The sequence below is a fragment of the Caenorhabditis briggsae genome (genome assembly GCF_000004555.2).
Source record: "Caenorhabditis briggsae complete genome, chrI, whole genome shotgun sequence".
Classification (NCBI taxonomy): domain Eukaryota; kingdom Metazoa; phylum Nematoda; class Chromadorea; order Rhabditida; family Rhabditidae; genus Caenorhabditis; species Caenorhabditis briggsae.
The window spans coordinates 8,221,761-8,245,010 of NC_013489.2; the positions used below are offsets into that span (position 1 = coordinate 8,221,761).

Sequence of the window (23,250 nt, forward strand, 5' to 3'; positions counted from 1 at the left end):
CACATAAAACCTTTACAAACTCTTTTTTTCTTTTTTTTTCGATCGAGTAATGTTCCCGTTGTCGCTGTCTTGCACCATCAAAAAATAATTTTACATATGTCGGAGAGGACATCAGAAGCAGAGAGAAGAATATGTCCTTTTCTAGAGTAGAAAGAGGGAAGCAAATTGAATAGAATCGGAACCACCCACTGCCTTTATTTTCTCTTTTTCACACTCTTCTCACCTCTAGATATGTGAGGGAGGATCTAGTTTAATTATAATATGATTTAACATTAAAACTTATCATTTAGTTTTTTCTTTTTTCCTTAGTTGCTCCCCTGAGAATTTCGAGATGTGACACATGAAGTTTGGTTTTGGGGTCACAAGCCACTTCACTCATTTTTCGGATGGACTGTAATGTTTCAACTTTCTGGTTTTCGATCATTTGGAATTTTAAAACATATGCATTATCTTTTGAAAACCTTCATCAAAAACTCATACCGTAAAACTTATAACAGAAGGGCTCCGTAACTTTTAACTTTGAGCCAATTATTATCGGTTTCTGTCAAAACTATGAACAAGTTTGCAACTGATTAATTGTTTACCAGCCTGTTTGCCGCGCCTCCGGCGCTTCAAACAGCTGGCTGGTGCGCTTTCGGCGCAAATTAACCTATTTCCTTTACTGTTCCTCTGTCTTATTCCAAGGGTCACGGCCATTTATATTTTATTTCAACTTTTTCCACGTGTTCGGACAGACTGACAGAGAAACAAAGAGACGCAACTTCATTTATTTATTATAAGAATGATATCAAAAGTGTTTTGTTAGTTGACATATTTTTGATACCCTGCATAGGAATTGAGATAATTGAGCTTAAACTTGACAGTGTGGGGGCCTTTTTAATACATGTTTCACGGTTATTTTCTGGGTCGAGGGGAAATATGATTCTGTGCCATGGAACGGCGAAGGGACGACTGGTAGTCTCAAGATACAGATTCGCGAAGATGAGTTTCAAAAGTCCAACCCTCCTTCCCATTACATGTTTGTGATATATTTTTTTGAGATCACATCTGGCACCTTAAACCTGCAAGTAGGAAGGTTAACATTGAATATTTCGTGTTTTTATCCGTCGCTGTAAAACGTTTAAAAAATAACAAGCTTGAGAATCCTCTTTTCGATCAAATAGGACCACTTAAGTGGGAGAACAAATGTTTATGGGAAAATTTGAAGTTTTCTACGAAACCGATCAAGTTTTGCTAGACTCTATTCATTTCAGTTTGGGTCTTTCTGCAAACTCTCCTCGACAATTTTTTTTTTCTGTAAGTGGTAGATCGAAACCCAGCGCACTTGCAGCTAAAATTGTCCGCATTCCGGCTTCCGTGCTTTTTCTGGATTCAGTATTCTGGATTCCGAGAAAATTTTTTTATTCCGGATTCACTGTCTCAAAAAGTCATTAAGGACATCTTTGTTTGCGGTCCATTTTTTTCAACAATCAATGTAAAATTCAGGGAATGTAATCAGTAGTCATGAGATACTTTAGAAATCCCTCTTCCAGCTGATTCTCAAACACTTTCTGTCCGAATCTCTGTCCTTCAGACCGTGACGTGTTTCAGTGTCCACCCACAATGACATCATCTGTTCAAGAATCCTTCTCTTCTCCACCCTCACCCTATCTTTTCGATATCTTTCTCTCATTTATACCTTCATCGGGGGATGGCTCTCGCTCCGAAAATAATTTGATCAGCATTTTTCAACGAAAAAAAGAAGAAACGAGTGGCTTTATTTTTTGCAGAGTAGCCTGTTTCTGAAGTATATCCTCTGAAGTGACAATGCAATTGAACAGGTCTTGTTTTTTATCAACTTATTATCGGTCTAAAAATGAAGCATAAAGAAATACAGCAAGCACAGTTTTTGAGAATTTTATTTAACAACGAATTCAGTTCTCGAACAATAACTTTATTGACTGGAGTTCTGAAGCAAATGATATTAAGCAGTTTCGCAATGATTACCGTAAATACTCTAATAGAGTGCATCCCAAACCGTCAAGTTTGAACCCGTATATCTCGTTTCCTGTAAAATATATCAAAAAGTAGTTAACTGACCAATATTTTTGGGTTTGGGTGACACTCTATTAGAGTATTTGCAGTATTTTGAAAAATGTCGTTTTTAGATTCGGGAAAAAATTTGATCGCTCTTTAGTACAGTTAGAAAACGAAGAAGAAGGAAATACAAGTATTTTTCCATGCTTGCAACGGGCCGGGCCGGGCTTTTTTTAGAATTTTCAGGGCCCGGGTTTTCAGAAAAAAAATGTTCCTATCTTTTCAAAAAATTTTTTGAGGTCAATAAAAAAAAATGGACGATTTTTCTGTCAAGTAAAAAACTTTTCAAGATAAGAGTGTCCATAAAAATACCGTAAAACCTGTATTAGAAGGGCCCCTGAAATTGAAGGGCCCCTCTAATTGAAGTGCCCTCCTAGAGGCCTCACGAAAAATAGAAGTGCTCCCTCTATTTGAATGGGCCTCTATTTGAAGTACCCCCTCCAATTGAAGTGTCCCTTTGACTAGTTCCTTTAATTTTCAGCCGTTTGTTCTGTTGTTTTGATTGAATCACTGTCTGATTTAAAAAATACTGGCACCTGAGAATTTTAATGTCGTTGCTCTAATACAGACGAATTTCTCTTTCGAGCAATTTTCGCAATCATGCTTGGAGTTTTCGATTGAAAAAACTCTATGAATTCTAGTGATAAGCATGTCCCCAAGAAATCTGAATTTTAATCGGAAAATCCCACTAAATTCAAAGAAAATAATTTCGTTTAATACAATTGCGGATTCAAAGACGAGGCCTCGTAAATCGACACGAACGGCGCCCTCGAAATTTTCAGGTGCCAGTTTTTTAAAAATTCGACAATATTGGTGTCTTTGCTGTTTTTTACGTAGAAATTGTAATGGATTTTTAGTATAAAACGAACATTTCACTAAAAAAGTATGCCCCTCAATAGAAGATCCGTTCTCAGAGGTCCCACGAAAAATAAAAGTGCCCCCTCTAATTGAAGGGCCCCTCTAATTGAAGTGCCCCCCTAGGGACCACACGAAAAATAGAAGGGCCGGCCCTTCTAATACAGGTTTTACGGTAGTTTTGTCACAAGAAAATTTGAAGAAACTTCAGAAATTTCAAAAAAAAATTTTTATTTGGATAACCCAGGTCTGCCCGAAAAGATTCATGGCTATCAAATGCGTAATATATCTAGAACAAAACTCGAAACAGGCAAACGTATTCTAAAAGAACTACTCTAAACATCAGTGAAGAATCTTTCGGTTCATTTAAATTTGTCTTTCAATGAGACATTTCTCAAAATGGGCGGTCCTAAAATCAACTCTTCTTTTTCCTTTTCTGTGCTGCTTCTCCTGCATCTTCTTCACACTATTCACACTTCAAAGACACGAGAATTCTGTCGACAACGACGACGACTACGGCAACTGCTGGGGAACAAGAAGAAAAAAGAAGAAGAGGAAAAGAAGACGTTGAGTTAACATAAGTTCGTCAAAATACGCAAGGCGTCGGCTGATTTGGGAAGAGGGTGTCTCCATCTTCTTCTTTTCCATCAACGGACTTCTTCGTCGCCTTCTTCAACTCTTTTTTATTCTATTTTCTGTACATCTTCCTTTTTCGACTTTTTCATATCTTTCAGCTGCTCTGACACGTTTTATCCGAATCATAGAACTAACCGGCCATCTGAAATATCAGTTCAGAAATATAAGTCCCCGAAATAAGTTTTCATCATAAAACCATATCAAGACATTAGCTCGAAAAGTTTATGTGTTTGTATTTATGGAAAAAAAACTTCTGTGGGAATTTTCTAGAACTTCTTTCAACAGAAAATAAAGAATTTCCCTCTGACTGTAAGAAACTGATTAAAATGTAAACCGAAGGAAAATTCAGTTCTTTCATTTTTTAGTTTAATGAGGTTTTACTTTTCTTTTTACAAATACCTTAAGGCTTGTATTAGAAAGGCCGGATCTTCTATTTTTAGGGTACTTCCGGAGGGCCATTCTATTACAGGGGTACTTCAATTAGAGGCTTTTCTAATTTTCCCGCCATTTTTTTTTCGAAAACTTTCATCGAAAAGTTCTGTGAATTCTTATTCAAAATTCTGTCATTATCGCCAAAATTGAAAACTTGTGAAGTTTTCGGAATATTTATTACTGAAAACGGGAAGAAATTTTCAATTCCAAATGACCCATTTTGAAGGTGGACCCTTCTATTACAGGGGCACTCGATTGTTGCCGTGTTCCAATCTTCCTTTTTTCACAGTTTCAACCCTCTTAACGACTTCTCATTTATTTTGCCACGTCACTACTCATCCCCCCATTTCAATTACTCTATATCGACGCACCGCTTCTTTGAACTTTGGAGCCACCGCTTCCGTCTCTTCTTTCCTTTTCCCCTATTTTCTGCTAAATCCGAATTCCTTCGCTTCCATCCCACTCTTTTAGCTTTTTCTTACTAACTAAACAACAACAAATCTGTTGCTTTTTGACCCATCTGCTTTTGAAAAAAAGGAATAATTATTCGGGTTTTCTCACTCCCACTCTTTTACTCTGACCTTCCTATACCCCCAGGATAAGATTTAGTAAAACAGATGAAAATGAAAAAAGTTTCTGCTGATCTTTATGATCTCTAAGTGTACACTAAAAAAGAGGCGGATAACAACAATAGATAAATATATCGTTTTACAAATAAATAAGTGTGAAAGTAACTGATATCTGACATGTTTTCAGTTTCAAATCATCCACACAAAATTTGTCATATTTTTTGAAAGGCTAGAACTGCATTTTTGACGGTGTCGGAACTTTTAATGATTTCAGACAACCATTATAAAGTTTCCGAACTTTCCGAATCATTCGACTGTCTTACTTAAGTTGAGCTCCATCGTTTTAAACATATCAGATAGTAAATCTGAAATTTTATTTTTGATTTAGAAGAATTGAAGACCGAAAAACGGAGAGTGGGCGGAGCTTAGGCCCGGAAGCGAAATCCTTTAAGCAGCATGTATTTTCCTCAATCATTTTTTGTTTTTTTTTCTGTTTTAAAATAGTTCAAAATTCACGAAATGCATCAAAAAATCGAACAAATACCCCGGAAAATAATTACGAAAAATACGCATCTTTAAAGATTTCGCTACCTGACCTAAGCTTCGCTCATTATCGAATTGGCGGCAATGAGCATTGAAATTTGACCAGAGGGCTCTACTGAGGTGTGAGGGGCTGAAGTTGAATTGGCTGATTAAAGAATGACGCCCTACCAGTACAAAGTGGGGGCCTATACTTGAAGAACCTGGTATTCTTAAAATATGGTCACATATTCAATTTTAGACCCCCACCAATTCAAAAATAGCTCCCCACCATTTTTTGGCCTAAGCCTGAATTTTAGAATGTTTTAATTTTGGAAGTTCTAATTTTGGAAGTTCTTAGATATACATGGCTGACAAGTATTTTTCAGGAAAAGTTCCCAAGAAACAAGGAAAAATGGTGAAAAATGACACGAATTCCGAAAAAATCAAAGAAAATAAAAAAAAAGCTCAAAATTTGCATCATGACGGCTACGGTACCCTTCACACACCACAAACTACGCAAAAGTGAGGGTCCATAATTGAATGGGTGGGGGGCTTATTTTGAATTGAAATGGACCATTTAAAAGTGGGGGTCTATATTTGAATTGGTGGGGGGGGGGGGCTTTATTTGAACTGTTCCAAGTGTATAGATTGTTGGAGGTGGGGGGCTCTACTATGGTTCATTTTGGGGGGCAATACTTGAATCGGGGTGGGGGCTATATTTGAATTCAGCCCAGTATCCTTCTATTTTTTTCAGTCTATCTATTCCCCTATTTCCCAAACTAAATCACTTTTGAAGAACATGAGGCTCACTATTCCTTCAGTATCTGAATCTTCTAGAATCTGACTCATTCTTCTTTTTATTCTTTTTTCATTCGAGATACACCTTACTTATTGCCTATATTTGTTTTCTGAGCCGCCCACACCTCTCTAGTTTTTTCTTTACTTTCTTTTTCTTTTTTCCCCTTTTTTTCGGTATTCCCGATTATTCTTGACTAGAATTGATGTAGGAAAAAAACTGACTTCTCAAGAAGGAGCACGAGAGCAAAAAAGCCACTAATAATTGAAAATGTATGGAAGAAAACAGCTCAAGACACGGCAAACGAAAAACAGAACCAACGTCTATCCGTTTCCTGTTTAGTTTTCTTATTTTTCTCAAGGATCCTCTCGATTTGAGCACTATTTTGTTATCAGAGTTTAACAACTAACCGATAGAAAAATGCTCATTTTCTTTTTCAGCCCGAAAGAAACAACTTTTCTGATAACAGTCTTCAAAATTCGTTAGAAGTTACTTTTTAAAATTTCTTTGAGAACAGCTACCTGTTACCGTAAAACCTCTCATTGAAGTGCTATATAATGGCCAAATTTAAGCTTATTAATCTAATTTTATTTAAAGTATATAAAAAAACTGATTAACTGAGATCTTTCATCATAATATCTTCCTTACTAATAAAACGCTAGAGGCGTCTGTCCGTCCTCGTGTCCGTCTGTGGACTTTTGAAAAAATTAAAAGTACATATATATTTACGTGACCCTTTTATTTAGAAAAAGTGAGAAACGAAGCGACGAACATTTGAAAAAAATAGATTGAACCGCGCCGAAGGCCCACCAGCTTGCTGGTCATCAATAATTTGTCACTTTAATATTCTTGATACCCCTTACAGGAACCGAAATATATTCAGTTGATATTTAGAGATTTCACCGTTTTACTATCACTTCAAATTCAGCACAAAACAGATTGTTTTTTACTACACAGAATCTTTAATTCTTCCGAATGGTTTTTGGTTCTCGATATCCATCAGGTTAGGCTCTTCTCCCTCCCTCACTGAATAAATTCCCAAGACCAACAGCTTGTGACACACGTGTCATTTGAGATTCTGAAGGAGTTGTCTCTGCGATTCTGAAGGTGTGACGTCACCAAGAAGGTTCCAGATAAGCTCTAATCTTTTTTTTTTTCTAAAAAAGCCGTTCTGGAAAGCTTCCGTTCGAGAAGAATCAACAGACAGAATTTTAAACAGGGATCAGGGATATCCGGAGTGATTTTTTTTGGAGTTTTTCGAAATGTAGAAAATTTCGGAATATTCCGATTTCTTTCAATTTAGGAGTTTCGGAATTTTCGAATATTGAATTCCGTTTGGAACAACCCTGGCAGTGATCAGAAATAAAAATGGATTCCAGTTATAAATGGATTCCAGTATTTTGATTTATACATATTATTACATAACCTATATGTGTGAAATCTCATAAATATGTCTTTCCCTCTCTCCTTCATCTTGTTTATCCATTCTTTTCTATGGAGAGGAAAAAACTTTTACTCAAGAAGGGGAAGGGATCTCATAATTTACCCTCAAGATTCCGTTCACTTCCTTCTTTTTCTTTGCTTTCCAATAACTCTTCTTTCTCTATATATCTTCTTATTTCAGCAAAATAGAAATGAAAGCAAGGTGGTAGGAATAGAGATTTGGAGGAGAGAAGAGTGCATGTGTATGTGGGAAACAACGCGAAATGCTCTACAGTCATGTCACACTTCTCATGCTTCGCGTCGTCGACGTCGTCGCAAAAACGACAGTACAGCAGTCGGCACGAATGCTTGTCGCTGAAATTCACGGGGAAATACAGGTCAGATGTTTTTCTTGTCGAATGTTGCTGTGGCGTTTGTAAGCCGGAAAAAAAAGCGGAAACCATCCATCCTGTAGAAATCGCGACAATTGAAGTATCGATTTCATTAAATTCGTCCAACCAAAAATAAAGTTATCTAGCTTCATTTGTTGTGTAGAAGAAATTTATTTTCAAAAATCATTAGATTACCGCAAGCACTCTAATAGAACGGCACCCCGACTTTCAACTTTGAGCCCATATATCTCATTTTCTGTTAGAGACATCATAAATGGGTCAACCAATAAATATTTTTGATATTATGATAAACATTTCGCCAGTTGACCACCTTTTATATCTTTAAGACGAAATGGGCTCAAAGTTGACGGTTTGGGGGCGTTCTACTAATTGTAAGGCATTTACGGTACTTTGTATGTTTCTGAAATAAACGATAACTTCAGATCAGATAACCGTTCTGAATTGACCATAATTTATAATGTGAAAACAAGCCAACTTTTAGATCGGTGCATTATTTCCAATTCATCGTCAAATCGCCGGATCTGAGAGTTGTGGAGAGATATGGGAGCAATACGGAATACAACGGTCGGAAATAGCAATGCACACAGTAAATAAGCTAAACGAAGAGTTACCATTTAAATTAGGTTTATCTATACGGTATGGTTTTTCCTACTCCATTCAAAGCAACTATTTTCGGTTTTTCAGAGATTCTTGTTGGACAGAACGAATAGCAATGGAACAGACAATAGCGTTTTTAAGAGAAGGAGTTGCTCAATGTTCTTGTTGTCAAACACCTGGATGCAACAAGAAAAGTGTTCCTGTGGTGGCTGTTATTGGACCTGGAAAGAGTTCATCGACGATTGCAGTTCAGAACTTATTACAGGTAAACTCATATTCAAAATTCTTTTCAAAATCATTAAGTTTAAGGTTTTTCGAATACCTCAAGTCGGATATTCAGCCACCACACCCGATTTATCCGACAAAGAACAATTTGGTTATTTTCTTCGCGTTGTTCCATCTGATGTCTTTCAAGCACAAGCTATAAATCGACTGCTTCATCATTATAACTGGACATATGTGGCAGTTTTGTATTCTGCAGGTACAGTTGGCTTCGACAATAACCTTGACAAGAGAGGGGAGAGGATTTTCGGAGTTAGGGTATGCATTCTTTGCCCGCGTGGCTCAGTCAGTATACCGCTTTAGCGGCGCTGAACCTTCAATACTCGTCCCACAAGTTCACCATCTCGAGCGGCTTATATGAATAACACTTCGAGACAGTTATTTTTTTTTTAATGTCAGCCCACCTTTGATTGATTGAATCAGATTCTGTACTGCTCCTTTTCCGGACATTCGGTTTGGTAGCTACAGTTATTATTTGAGCTTAACCAAAATGTGCTGATTCCCTATATAAGATGCTCCCCAGTTTCTCACACCCTCTCTATATGTTTTTAACCCTTTCTAACCTCTTTCCTATTCATTCACCCCTACTTTTTTTGCTTCTTCTTCTTATGCCCTGCGGGTGCTTCAAGTAGAATCGAATTTGTGTCTATCTCGTTTTTGCTATCTGATGATACAAGAAGAAGATGAAGAAGAAAGAGAGGAAGAGAAGATCCTTAAACAAGAATTGTGGGTGGAGGATAGCGGGATTTTTGCTTGTGCAAAAAGAGAAAATAATTAAATTTTTGGCATCTGAAGTAGACGTTGATAGGAAGACTCCCGGCATCGGAAATGGCGGTTTGAAGAAAGGGGATCAAAGTGAACTGATGAATATACTTGATAGTTAAAAGACAATTATGATACAGATTTCTTTTTACAGGTAACTATGGTGAGAAGGGATTCGAGAGCTTGGAGAGGTTGATTGCTCATCGTTCATCTTCCGTCTGTATTGCGTATTCTGAAAAGATCAAAACGCTGGCAAGTGATAATGAGTACAGACAAGTCCTCACTCGATTGGATTCTCAAAATTCTCGACCTCAAGTAGTTGTGTGTTTCTGTGAAGGAGCTTCCATGAGACAGTTCTTCAAAGCACAAAAACATTTGGCTGATGGTAAAATGCAGATGAAGAGATTTCAATGGATTGGATCCGATGGATGGGCGGATCGAAATGATGTGGTGGAAGATTTGGAAGAAGAAGCAGAAGGATCATTCTCCATTCGAATTCATGCTCCAAAAATTCCTGGTTTTCGGCAATACTACACCGCTCTGCATCCGGAGAACAACACTATGAATCCGTGGTTTCGAGAGTTTTGGCAACAAAAATTTAAGTCAGTTCACATTTCAGAACTCTCATAATCATAACATTTTAGCTGTCAATTTGCCGTTTCCAAAGAAGACAAAAACAACGAGAACATCAGAATCTGCAGTGGTGATGAGAATCTTGACGAGCAATATAAGGAAGATCCGAAATTATCTCAAGTTATCAATTCCATTACAGTCGTTGCATTGGGTCTAAAGGCAATGTATCAGGATAGGTGTCGGTCAGTTTTGTTTTGTTCATACTTGTAAACGGGGCCCTGGCCGGTCCTCGTCGGCTTTTTTAGACACATAGTTCTTTTAGACAGAGTATTTTCTACCAACTAAATTGGTTATGATAGAACCCAACGAGTACTACAAAAAGATATTTTTTGAAAAATGTTATCTTGTCTATGAATAAAGTTATAAGCCATAAAATGGCTGATACGGGCCGGGCATTTTCTTGTCTGCTTTTCCGTCCGTTTCGATTGTAACTTTGTTCATAGACAAGATAGATTTTTTCAAATAATCTCAAGCTGTAGTACTCGTCAAGTTCTATCATATCTGATTTAGTTGGTCCAAAAAATATTGGTTCGAAAAGAAACTATAGCGGATCCCGGTTTACAAGTATGACTTTGTTGACAAACCAAAAATTTTTGAACAGTGATTAAAGTTCCATGCATTTTCAGAGATAACTCGACTCTTTGTACGGAAATGTTGTCAAGAAATGGAACACTTCTGTATGAATATCTACTGAATGTAACATACAGTGACCAATTCAAACAACCTGTTTATTTCGATAGAAACGGAGATCCACCAGCTTGGTAACACTGATTTTAACATCTTTTAATCAGTAATTATTGATTTAGGTATGATATTCTTAACTACATCGGAACCAAAGATCTTGACAATCCATACAATGAAGTAGGATCATTCAAGTCCATCAACGATTACGGTGTCGAAGAATTGGATATGACTGCCAGATCAATGTTCTTCGATAAAACTGAGATCCTTCCAGAAAGTGTTTGTAGTAGACCATGTGGCATTGGTCAGAGAGTATGTTTCATTTCTGTTGCAATTATTCAGAACTTTCTATTTCAGCAAAGAGAGACGATGGCTTGTTGTTGGATCTGTGAATCATGTCTTGATATGCAATTTGTGAACAAGACTACCAACCAATGCATGAATTGTTCTCTTGGATCTTGGCCAAATGCGAATCGAACGGGATGTGAAGATATCATTCCAGAAGTTGTTTCATGGACTTCCTTTGGTCACATCCTGGCTCTTGTATTGGCTGTCACTGGAATTATTACCAGTCTGGCTACACTTGCAGTCTTCCTTCGACACAATTCAACACCAGTAGTCAAGAGTACGACCCGAGAGCTCTCTTATATCATTCTTTCTGGACTTGTTGCCTGTTACGCAGTCTCGTTTGCTCTTCTCGCCACACCTTCATCGTCTTCTTGTTTCATAACAAGAGTGATTCCTCCGATTGCTTTTGCAGTTGTATATTCAGCACTTCTAACGAAAACCAATAGGATAGCAAGGATATTGGCAGGGAGTAAAAAGCGAATACTGACAAAGAAGCCACGGTTTTTGACTACATTTTCTCAGGTATGGTATCAGAGCAAGCTGAAAAAAATTCTTTTCAATTTCTAGGTGGTCATAACGTGGATTCTAGTCGCAGTTCAATGTGTAATAGTAGGCGTCGGACTGATGCGAGATTGGCCGGATGCCACGTATGCCAAGTATGCTCTACCTAGGAAACTGATTCTGGAGTGCGACACGGAAACAAAGTCGTTTCTGATTCCATTCTTTTGGGACTTTTTTCTCATATCCCTATGCACACTTTATGCATTCAAAACCAGAAATCTACCCGAAAATTTCAACGAGGCAAAGTTCATTGGGTTCACAATGTAAGACACCAAGAATTATGAAAAAAAGAAAAACTCTTGTTTTTAGGTACTGCACGGTGGTTGTCTGGATAGCCTTCCTGGTTCTTCATATGGGAACAACGCACAAAGCTCTTGTAATGAGTTTTTCCTACTCGCTATCTGCTTCAGTTGCTTTGGCTCTTCTTTTCTTCCCCAAACTGTATATTATTCTGATGCACCCGGAGAAGAATATCCGAGCGTCGTATACCACCACAAAACTAATTAGATGTCATTTTGGAAACTCCCAGGCTGCATATGATAGTACTAGTAAACAACAACACCTTGGATCCAAAACAACTGCTCGAACATCAGTACAGAGTGGCTCTGCGAGGTTCGTTCATTTAGAAGTAGTGGAATAGTATAGTACAAATAAACACAGCCTAGATTGATAGATCTTTCAGTAAATCATCGAGTATGGGAGGGGGAGTGACTCGAACTGCATCCGTTCATGTTCCCGTTTCTCGTGGAAGCACTCATTCAACTGATGCTTCGACGCAAACAGAAGGTAAGTGTTTAATTTAACCATCCATTCCCACTTAATTATTTCAGCAGCGAGTAAGTTCTCAAGAAGTTTTTCAATAGTTGGTAGGAAGAAACAAGGACTGGACGATGATGTTCAACAGTTGGTGGATGCTTGTCGAAGATATCAGGTTTGCAAAAATTAGATTTCTCCAATCATTCAATACTTTCAAGGACGAGAAAATAAATTCATCAGCTGCAAATCTATTGCTAGAAGAAGCCGAAGATGAGGTAGGAGCACTTTTGGCAGATTCCATCGAGAACAGCATGCGAACTGTGTTATCCACTGTTGCCGGGAAAGCAGTTGTGCCGTTGGTTCCAATAGTTCCAATGGTCCCTGTGCTTCCTGTAGTTCCAGCAGTGGTTTCTATTCCAACTGCTCCTCCACAAGAAGACAATTTTGAACAGGTGAGTTTCAATGATTTAGATAATGACAATTATCGATGTTAGATATTTATTTTCTTAGTTTTTAGATACTTTAATCCCTTCATTTTCAGACAGAGACCCTCTCATTCTACTCTCTATCCCATTCTCTCTTGTCGGTTCAGAGTTGTCTTTTTTAAACACTTTTATTTTCCCAAGCTTTTATTTTTAACTCTAACTAGGGGAGGCCCCAACTCGGGTGTGGCGATACGGGTGGTGACCTATATCATCTGAAAGCTGAAATTTTCCTGATTCCAAATCTGTTTTTAAAAAGTGCTTTGTCGCGGTAGTTTTCGAGAAAATTGGGTCGAACGTTTCGAAAAATGAGGTGGATTTTCAATCTCATTTTCCTTCCTCAGGTATATAAGTTTTGAAGCATTGAAAGAATGTGAAAGCGTGGTCGAATGGTTAGTGAAAAAGAATATGAAGCGGATACTCTCTGGTTCGACTCACTCGAGCTGCTAAACTTTTTTTTGAATTTTTTCTTCGTTCTTTCCGGTGACCGTATCTGACTTGTAGAAATGGACATAGGTTCTCGAATCTCGTGAAACAACTTTTTTATTGGTTCTCTTTGTTTTGAACTAATTCTAGCACATTAAAATTTCTTCGAAAATTGAAAAAATGCCAAGGGGGTACCCCATGGCGATTTTCTCAAAAAAAAAATTTCCGAAAAAAGAGAAAACCTCTTCAGATTGTAGAAAAGCATACAAAATACGAGTAACATCTACATTTAGCCAAAAAAAGTCAATAGCTCCTTTAGAAACTCACTCCAAAAATGAGAAATTAGTACTGTAGTCACTTTTATACTCATAACTTTTTTCACAAGGCCGGGGTGCAAAAACTGACTTCATTTCTGTAATCACCGTGCCCAAAAGGACCAATGACAATAGTTTGAGCAAAATCAAAAATATGCGGTTTGTCTAGAATCTTCAATGGAGTACAATCCTTTGAAAATTGTGGAAAAATAGATGAAAACAAAAAGTTTCGAAAATAATAGGTAAAACAGTTAAAATCAAAATGGAAACCAATTCCAAGTATACAGGGTGGCTGAAAAGTATTGAGACTTTGTTTAGACTCAATTTCTTGAAAACAGAAAACCTGATGACTATGACTGCTAGTTTTTGCGAATAATGATTATTTTTCTAGTTTACATTTAGAAGGAAAACCTTGAATACCTTAGTTTTACCTAGTTAGAACATCAAATGTGATGTAGAAATATGAGCGACTCGCCGCACCTTGTTTTTAGTACTTCATGATGTAACCGCAATTGAACAAAGGTTGAAAGTTCATGCTTTCAATATAGTTGGAAGAACTCTTCTAGATAATGCTCCTAAAATTTTAGATACCTCGATAACCTCTATTTATAGATATGAGTGATATCATGCAACCGACCAAATGACTCAAAAATGGCTCAAATTTTCAATGTTCCAGTTCAAACAGATAGAGTCAACAAAATGTTTTGAAACTTCTCAAATTATCATTTGTGCACATTTGAACAATTTGACAGTGAAAATCTTTCAAGCGATCCGGGTTTTTATCAAGATATGCCCTTTCGAAAAAAGCTCATTTAGTACTGCGCGGCGAGGCAAAAGTTGAGTTTGCGGTAATGCTCCTGCGGCCTACAAAATGACTTCAAATTGAAAATGAAAGTGTTTGAGACAACAATCGAGAGATGCACTATACATTCCATGTCTTTAAAGCTAAATTGGACTTGACCTTTTGACACAGTAAATGGTCAAAGATGACCAATTTTGTACTGAAAAAGTAGTCAAATTCAATCAAACTGGAATTGTGATCTTGTTACCAAAAGTAGATACATTCTAGTCATCAAAAAATCTTTAGAAGTCTTCCAGTTATCCAAAAACATCAATATTTCTAGAAGGAACCGGCTCGCGCCATTCCAGTGACTCCTTGAAAGTAGTCTCAATACTTTTCAGCCACCCTGTATGGAATCATATAGGATCACCTAGAAGTCAGATACAGTCACCGGAAAAAACGAAGAAGAAATTCAAAAACAGTTTAGCAGCTCGAGGGAGTCGAACCAGAGAGTATCCGCTTCATATTCTTTCTCAATCGCCATGGGGTACCCCCTTGGCATTTTTTCAATTTTCGAAAAAATTTTAATGTGCTAGAATTAGTTCAAAACAAAGAGAACCAATAAAAAAGTTGTTTCACGAGATTCGATAACCTATGTCCATTTCTACAAGTCAGATACGGTCACCGGAAAGAACGAAGAAAAAATTCAAAAAAAAGTTTAGCAGCTCGAGTGAGTCGAACCAGAGAGTATCCGCTTCATATTCTTTTTCACTAACCATTCGACCACGCTTTCACATTCTTTCAATGCTTCAAAACTTATATACCTGAGGAAGGAAAATGAGATTGAAAATCCACCTTATTTTTCGAAACGTTCGACCCAATTTTCTCGAAAACTACCGCGACAAAGCACTTTTTGAAAACAGATTTGGAATCAGGAAAATTTCAGCTTTCAGATAATGTAGGTCACCACCCGTATCGCCACACCCGAGTTGGGGCCTTCCCTAGTAAGTTTTGCATTCACCCTGATTTAAGCTTGGTTTGACACACAAAATATTACTTCGGTTCACTGACACGTCTTCTTTTCAGCTGTGTTTCCACTTGAAATAAGTATTAAAAAATACGATTTGAGCAAATAATACATTCTGGAAAACGAGCTTTTTTGCAAAACAAGTCATCCAGAGATACTCCATTTTGGCAGACATAATCTGGATAAACAATCTAATGGAACGCCCTCAAACCGTCAACTTTGAGCTCATATATCTCATTTCTGATCAAAGGAATGAAAAGTTAATCAACTGACAAAATTTTAATTATAATGCTAATTGTTAGTTGACTACTTTTTGATATCTGTCACAGGAACCGAGATAAATTGGCTCGAAGTTGAAATTTAGGACAAGGCGTCCTAAATACATAAATTTCGATTGAAATCCAAGTGAAAAATTTTGAAAACTTCTTCAATGATCTTTTTTTCTAATTTTGAAATTTTCTAAAAGTTTTTGATTTAGCTCTAGAAATTGAAGTTTCGTTTCAAATAATGATTTACGATCCCCGATTTCATCCTTTTCAGTTTGTGATGTTCCTAACTGATTTTTCCCAGTTACGAATTTCGGTTTGGATTGTTTGGATTTGATTTAGCATTCACATAAAAACATACTGGTCTTGTTACTTCTGCTCGCTTCCGCTGACTTTTGCCCCTCCTATGTTTACATTTGGTTCTGCCTGCAACGCCTCCCCCACCGTTTTTGACGCTTATCAGAGTCTTTTGCTATTCGAGACTCCGCCCATTTTCTTCCCTGAACCACAAAAAGTGTTCGTCCGAAAACTGCAAACGTTTCAGTTATTGCGAAGTCGCGGTGTTCAACCACTTGCCTTGTCTCAAGCTACACCACTATGAACAGCAATCAACAATTAATGAGTCCAGTCTCTTCTGCTGGATCTGTGAGCTCTTCAAGAGAATCCGGATCTTCTAGTCCTAATCCTTTCGATCATTTGTCGGACGAAGAGCTGGCTCACATTACGGTTAGGCAACTCAACCAAAAACTTATGGTAAGTTGAGGCATTCTGTTTGTTTTTTTAATGTTATTCCAATTTTAGGGTCAAGATAGAAATGTGGTGCTGCAGTGGAAACAAAAACGACGAACACTCAAAAACCGAGGATACGCTCTGAATTGCCGCGCAAGAAGAGTTCAGAATCAAATGCAATTGGAAACTGATAACTTGATGCTCCGGAATCAGGTGCCTGGAAACTCTTAATTAAGAAAAACTATTTTTTTTTTCAGATAAAAGTCCTCCGAGAATCTCTGAATGAAGCTCATATGCGATTACATTACTATGAGCCAGTGTTCTATCAAAACTATCAAGTGGTTGTTCCTAATTCGGAACCTCCTTCTACTACAACAGCACCTTCTGCTTCAGTTTCAGTGGTCACTCATCAAATTCCAACCGATTCAACAACAGTCACCACAGTTAAATTTGAATCAGAATACAAAAATACCTTCTGAATCTTTTTTCTGTTTTAAATGTCCCTCTCCATTTCAACTTTTCCTGAAATAATCTATAATAATTCTGGATCCTTCTTCTTACGAGTTTATCACTAGTCAAAGATTTCCAATTTCACCTATTACTTCTTTTCTTCTCTACCGTACTCCCATGACTCCCCCAAGCCCCCGTGTAGATCACGTTCTCGCCTTCCCAGTTTTGCATTATCGTCAATTTAAGAAAAAATCGAGCGGATAAACTTGTGAACAATCAATTTAGTCATTGATAACCTAATTAACTCCGTTCCCTTCTGTTACCATAAATGTCGTAATTTTAAGAGGAGACATTAAAGAGGGCGGAGTCTAGTAAACCAATTTTTGTTTTCAATTATATCCGACCGATTTTTTTTGAATTGACAATATACACATTAATTGCCGGTAACTTAAAACTTTTTTTCAACAATTGTATTTTATTCAAGCCAATTTTCGGTTAAATTACTAATTGCACTCAATAAAATATTCATTGAATTAAATTTTTCACATTCAATGTTTAACAAGGAATATTGGAATACCAGAGAACCCGATATTGGAGTTTTACTACTGTATTATTCTGGTACGAAAAATCGGAGCTGTCGAAGATTGAATTTTGTAGGCGTGGCCAACGGTTCCCGGAACGAAAACCACCGTAACCTGAAAACTTCAGTTCTTTTTCCCAACAACTTTCGTGTTGAAAACATCCAAAAAAGTCGGAAAATAAACTGTTCTCTAAATCTAAAAAATTGTCCAAAAAACGGGCGAATTCGGTAGTTCGCCCATGGCCGCGGTCACCAGATTTTCTCTTCAACAGCTCTGATTTTTGCATACCAACATCCTAAGTCTTCTTACAATCAGCACCAAATTCGTGTTATCTTCGGAATTTCACATCGTCTTCCTTTTTATTTAAAGTTTCAGAAACCTCTACATTTTCTGAAACCTTCATGGTTTCAGGCGTTATCATTTATTTACTCCAGGAGTCATCCGATAACGGCTAGTTCCAAGGGGTTGTCCCTGGTACCAGCCAGCACCGCGGTCGCTGCCGTCACTCTTATCAGCTAGTAGAAACACGAAAGCGGGAAATATTAAAACTCTTACTTGTTTATTTAAAATTAAAAAAAAGGCAAAGAACAAAGAACTGAAACTAGCTTTGAAACAAGGAAAACAATGAGAAGTGCAAAATTAAGATCTACTTTGTATCTCCATATCCCAGCTTCTGCCATTCATCTTTATCCATTAGTCCGTGGTTCATTCGACATTCGAAATAATCTTTCGCAACATCACGGCATCCACTGTTTTGCTGCTTCTTCTCGTGTAGGCACACCATATAACTGAAAAAAAGGGGAATTTCAGGTATAATGCACTTAAGAAAATAATTACCAAAAACAACAAGACCTCAAAAAGAAGAAGAATAATACTTACTTCAGCATTTCGAGTTTACAAGTTCCTTCGTGATCTAGAGGAAAAGATCCTTTTAGAGGCGCGCTGACAGTTGTGACACGGATGAATGGACCTGTTTGAGACATCTGAGAAAATGTTACCGTTTAATAACACTATAAGGACGGATCGAAAAATAGAAGTTCCAGAAACTTGAACGGTTTTTTGCTGTCATGATTCAGTGGCACATTGTGCGGTTAAAAAAAGGATTACGGTATGCGGAAGACGACCGGAAATTTCGGAATGTAACGAAAATTAAAGTGAACAGCGAAATAGAAAGAAGAAAACGTTTATCTAAAAACGACAACAAAAGATTAGATTGAAGCATAAATTTAATAATCTTTGCCACTCTCTTTCCGCATTTTGACATACTTGTCCCACGATTGAACTGGAATCTCCGGAGGTGGTTTATTTTTCTGCCAATATTCGTAAAGATGCTGACATGTGATGGCCATTAATAGGCTTGTGCCTAGAATTCCCGTTTGGATTTGAGATTTTTTGACCATGACTAATCGGTTTCAATGTTTTCCGAATTCAAATCGATTTGAGCCCACCGACGTTGGTCGCTCAAGCGGAGACGAGTACCCTGAAACCAAAGTTGTTCGATCCTTACATTTTTATGATATTTACAGTAAGTTGTCCGAATGAAATAGAATCTTCAACCCAGTAGTAGGTAGATGACAGAGATGGCCAGTTCAAATACAAGTATTTTCGCTTTTCTTCACTCCTTCGAAGTGTTCGGAAGGTTGCAAACCCCACAGCAGCTGCGGTGATCTCAAATGCCACGAAGCTTAAGATTCCTCGACGAACGACCCCCGCCAGCTGAAGATTCAAAAATCGTGTCCCTTATAATTCCAACAAACCATTCGGGATACTAGATGTTTTCAAAAGTAACCTTCGTTTCAGAATTTCAGAACGGCCTTTTTCCGGTGATCATCATCTCTACAAGAAATCCAAATCGAAAATTTATTGATTTCATTTTCATACTTTGACATTCAGATGGGGATAATGGCCAATGACCGCACTTATCAGGGATAGAAAAATAGAGCATCATCATAATAATAGTAATATTGAAACCAACTACTGTCTTGAAAATTCAATTCACAAGTGTTCTCCATTTCACAATCAACACGAAAACTGAAAGTCATGCAAAGAAAGAGAGAAAGCGCTAAAGGAAAGGGGAATGATTGGAGCAAAAAGAAACAAAATCTAGGAGAAAGATGGATTATGTGAACGCCGGGAAAACAACTGGTGGGCTCGTGTTCGCTCAATATCCATTTACCAACATAAGGACAAATAAAACACGAACCATAAATAGATAGGAATAAGTAGGAATTCGAATGATAAAGAAACACTGTTCGATTTACTGAAACGAATTGGAATCCAGATTAGAGGAATGATGTATAGAAAGAAAGGAAGAAATGAGATGAATCTCAGGGAAAAATAGTTGGAACTACCAAGTTGGTCCTAGTTCTTCTTGAAACGCTTCTGCTTGGTTTTCTCCCAAACAGTCTGACGAGGCTCATTGAAACGTTCCATATACTCGTAGGCTGGCTCCATAAGGAATTCAGGACAATTTTTGGAGCATCTGCAGCGAGCCAAACCTCCAGTGGGAATGAGAATAGCTCCTGGTTTTGGCTGTGGCGGGTATACAAAGTTGTGCGGGGTTTGAACATTTTTAAACTGAAAATTGGCTAAGATGAAACGTTCAGAGTTAATATTACTTACCATTTTATCAACCATTGCTTGCAATTCAGGACTCATTTTTTTGGAAATAGTAGCCGTGCCCCCACCTGCTGCTTCACCAGTCGATGTGGTAGTTGTAGATGTATTTGTGTTTGTTGTTGAAGGTTTTACCGCAGGGGCAGCGGCGTTGGATTGCGGTTGTCCAGAATTTTTGACTTCCTCGGGGTCATTGGTAGACAATTTCTCAATTGCAGGGAGAGTTGTTTCGGCACCAGCCAAGTTTTGAGGTGGTGACTCGGAATCAGGCAAAACTGCCTGAAGCGTACTACTTTCGCAACCATTTGTTGAATTGTTTTGGGAGACAGCGGTCTGTGATCCATCATCAGGTTTCATTGTGAATGGTGGTGGTTGCTCTACTGGTAAGTCGAAACAATACAGCGGAATGTTAAGGCGGCTTTCGCCGACAAGGCCTAGCTTGATCCATTTATCGTGAGTGACACTATCTTTCTCCCACTTCTTTTCCTCCGAATCGCGGTATGCCAGCTCGATTGTTTTGTGTTCTGGACACACTCTGGAAAAAAGCGTGTTAGACATGAGAAAAATCATAATCGAAATCGAATTCTTTCAGAGGTTTGAACTAGTAGACTTATAGTCGACTCTATCAACGTACTTCTTCGTAAATCTTTGAATAATTTTGTGTGCACTTTCGATAATGAAAAGTAGCATTTCTTGGATGTCCAATGATGTGGATGTCTTTTTGTTGTTGGTCCTCATAGCACATAGAAGCTTTTGCAGTTCACATGTAACCAAACGAATAGCCTCCTTGCATTCACATGGTGATACGAACAACGGGCTGGGAATATTGAAGCCGTAGTGAGCGGATGATACTGCAACTCTCAGGTGCTCCTCCAATTCTCTAGCTGATGGCAAGTGTTCTTGAGCTGAACATGAAAACATTTAAAGACGCATTGGAAAAATTATTCTTACCGAAGTTTTTCTCACTAGCCGTTTGATTCAGCTTGTCGAAATAGTCAAATTCATTCTGAAGATGAGCAAGATGTTGAACACTTTCGAGCATATCAATAGCCGCAATGATAGCACTGTTAACAAATTGAGACAAGAACTCGTCATCATGATTCTGTAAATCCTGGTTCGACAGCGGAATTTACTTTTTTGCCTTACCATTTTGTCTAGTGGCATTTTGTCAACCGGCATATCATTTTTTTTCGCTAGGCTTGAATCCTGCAACTTGTTTCACAATAAATCGGTAAATATCTGAAAAACTGACAGATCTTTCCATGAGTTGATTGTAATAGCAAACAATGCCAGTGCCAATGCTATGCTTCAGAAGAGCAACAGTATTTTTCAGAACTTGCACATCGAGTGGAAATTTCGGGTTCCAGACATTGAGAACCACCAGTTCCGCGACTTGTTCCGGCGCGGATCCCATTTTTCCAGTAGTGATACCATCCGATAGAACTGCCTTAACTTGATTGAAGGCATCTGCGGTAGTCCATCTTTTGCTAGGAAGACGAGGAGCTGAAACTGAAACCAATGCATAAAGAATGGAAAAAAAAAATTATTTCGCATCTAGTAGCTCGGAAAGCCTCTAATACAATAGTTAGGATATCGTCCGCCAGAGCCAGCTTCATAAAGAAAAAACTGACCAGGTTTTTTAACATCTGGAGCATTTTTCTTTGGAGATCCAACCTCTGGGCAACCACCGTTCTTCAATTCCTGCGGTTCTTCTGCGGACCCATGATGTCTTCCTTGCGAGATCATGCGCCGTCTCGGATCCACAAATGCTTCTTTCACCGGAATTTTCTCTCCAAACACGACAGGGGCAGCGGGGTCCGTGAGAATAGGCGCGAGACGTTCTTCGTCAGTATATTCTCCTTCATCGACATCTTCGTCTTGATGACTTCTATCATCTTCACTGAGCTCCTCGCCTTCCTCTTCATCCTCGTCCTCCATAGAGTCGTATGGATCGCCTGCACTTTCAGCTGGAGCAGCGCCACCAGCTGGTACTCTCTTCTCCATCTTGTGAGTGTTGCTTTGTGGGGTGACGTTCCACACATATTCTTGGTTCTGAAGACTCTCCGACGGATTTGAATCTGATAGTCAACGGATGGATAACTCACCTCGACATACAAAAAGACTGTTGGGTCATTATGCACATGACGAAGGAATGTATGCAGTTGTCCAGTAGTCGTGATTGGTACATACAAACCATTAACTGAAACTTTATGGCGGATTATAATACGATCCCTAGAAAATTGGTAATGTACTGGTTATTATCAAGAAAAAACAAATAACCTGAATAGTGCAAGGAAATGGTGTCGTCGCTGGTGATGCTGCTCAAGTAACTGAACACATCTTCGTACGTTACTTCAACGCTCGGTCGGTACACCAATCGCTGTAAATCATTGCGATGATGTAAATTTAAAGAGATTCTTACTTACCTCTCTTACAAAGAACTCGGACTTCTTTTTCGGGTTGCCGACGTACATGTAGCTTATCGCCTATAATTTATACAAGGTTATCTAGTATTTCTTTTTTCGATATACCATAATGTTGTCGCTTTTAGTTTTCTGGCGTTTACGAATCGAAGTATCTGCCGTAATTTTTGGGAGTTGCGACATCACCATGGTAGGCATTTTGGCTGAAAGATAATCAAACACTTTAAGTAAGTAATTGAAGATTAATTGCACGAAGTTTTCTAAGAGAGAGTCGTAGGTAAGAAAACAAGCTCGATTAATCGAAGCTTCTGTTGTGAAAACGGAGCGACGTAGCTCTGGAAGAGTGTGCGTTCGGCCACTAGGCCATCTGTTTTCTCATGATTAATTCGAATGATTTTTCGCGGCGAGCGCTCGAACACGCCTCGTCTTATGAATTTTTCAATCAGACACTAGTGAGCTCCTTTTTTTTCGATCATTCTCGAGTTTGTCGTAGTTTTCAATTAGTCCTATTCATTTTTCTGTTTTTTTTTAGCCTTGAAAAGTGAATTTTTTAAGAATTGAAAACGTTTTCGTGCGATCCTCCTGAAGTTTCGCACTGTTTGAATTTGAACAATTTATGAACTGTTATATTTAGGTTTGCTTTTTTTCAAATCAATAAAATAGGGTTCTAAACCAATCACAGTTTATGTCTGTGTCTCTTTCGTTTTACACTCTCTGACTGTTGCTATAGCGCTTCTTCTCTTTAATGGGGTTATTCATGGAGACCCCGGAAATTCCGGGGAATAAAAACTCCGGGAAAAAAAAGACGAGGAAA

At 38.1% G+C, this 23,250-nt stretch overlaps 4 protein-coding genes across 4 annotated transcripts; 2 read left to right on the forward strand and 2 right to left on the reverse strand.

The window, feature by feature from the left end:
- Positions 1 to 7,592: 7,592 nt before the first annotated feature.
- Positions 7,593 to 13,273, forward strand: Cbr-mgl-2 (the record flags this gene model as incomplete). The annotated part of the gene is given in 15 exon segments (XM_002639707.1): positions 7,593 to 7,706; positions 8,203 to 8,357; positions 8,406 to 8,583; positions 8,628 to 8,799; positions 9,517 to 9,964; positions 10,007 to 10,177; positions 10,622 to 10,756; positions 10,802 to 10,988; positions 11,034 to 11,546; positions 11,592 to 11,849; positions 11,851 to 12,197; positions 12,268 to 12,373; positions 12,376 to 12,516; positions 12,560 to 12,797; positions 13,185 to 13,273. Coding segments are annotated over 15 exon segments (3,252 nt in total).
- A 2,961-nt stretch (positions 13,274 to 16,234) lies between these two features.
- Positions 16,235 to 16,845, forward strand: Cbr-maf-1 (the record flags this gene model as incomplete). The annotated part of the gene is made up of 3 exons (XM_002639706.1): positions 16,235 to 16,390; positions 16,439 to 16,579; positions 16,624 to 16,845. 3 exons carry the CDS (start codon positions 16,235 to 16,237, stop codon positions 16,843 to 16,845), a joined length of 519 nt encoding a protein of 172 aa, XP_002639752.1.
- Positions 16,846 to 18,043: 1,198 nt separating this feature from the next.
- Positions 18,044 to 18,380, reverse strand: CBG02195 (the record flags this gene model as incomplete). The annotated part of the gene is made up of 2 exons (XM_002639705.1): positions 18,044 to 18,185; positions 18,277 to 18,380. The coding sequence occupies 2 exons, from the start codon at positions 18,378 to 18,380 to the stop codon at positions 18,044 to 18,046; spliced, it is 246 nt and encodes an 81-aa protein (XP_002639751.1).
- Positions 18,381 to 19,758: 1,378 nt separating this feature from the next.
- On the reverse strand, positions 19,759 to 22,634 carry Cbr-hpo-35 (the record flags this gene model as incomplete). Its single annotated transcript, XM_045238291.1, has 10 exons — positions 19,759 to 20,548; positions 20,648 to 20,918; positions 20,965 to 21,124; positions 21,160 to 21,219; positions 21,266 to 21,522; positions 21,645 to 22,065; positions 22,119 to 22,213; positions 22,294 to 22,393; positions 22,440 to 22,499; positions 22,545 to 22,634. 10 exons carry the CDS (start codon positions 22,632 to 22,634, stop codon positions 19,759 to 19,761), a joined length of 2,304 nt encoding a protein of 767 aa, XP_045092068.1.
- Between the last annotated feature and the right edge of the window lie 616 nt (positions 22,635 to 23,250).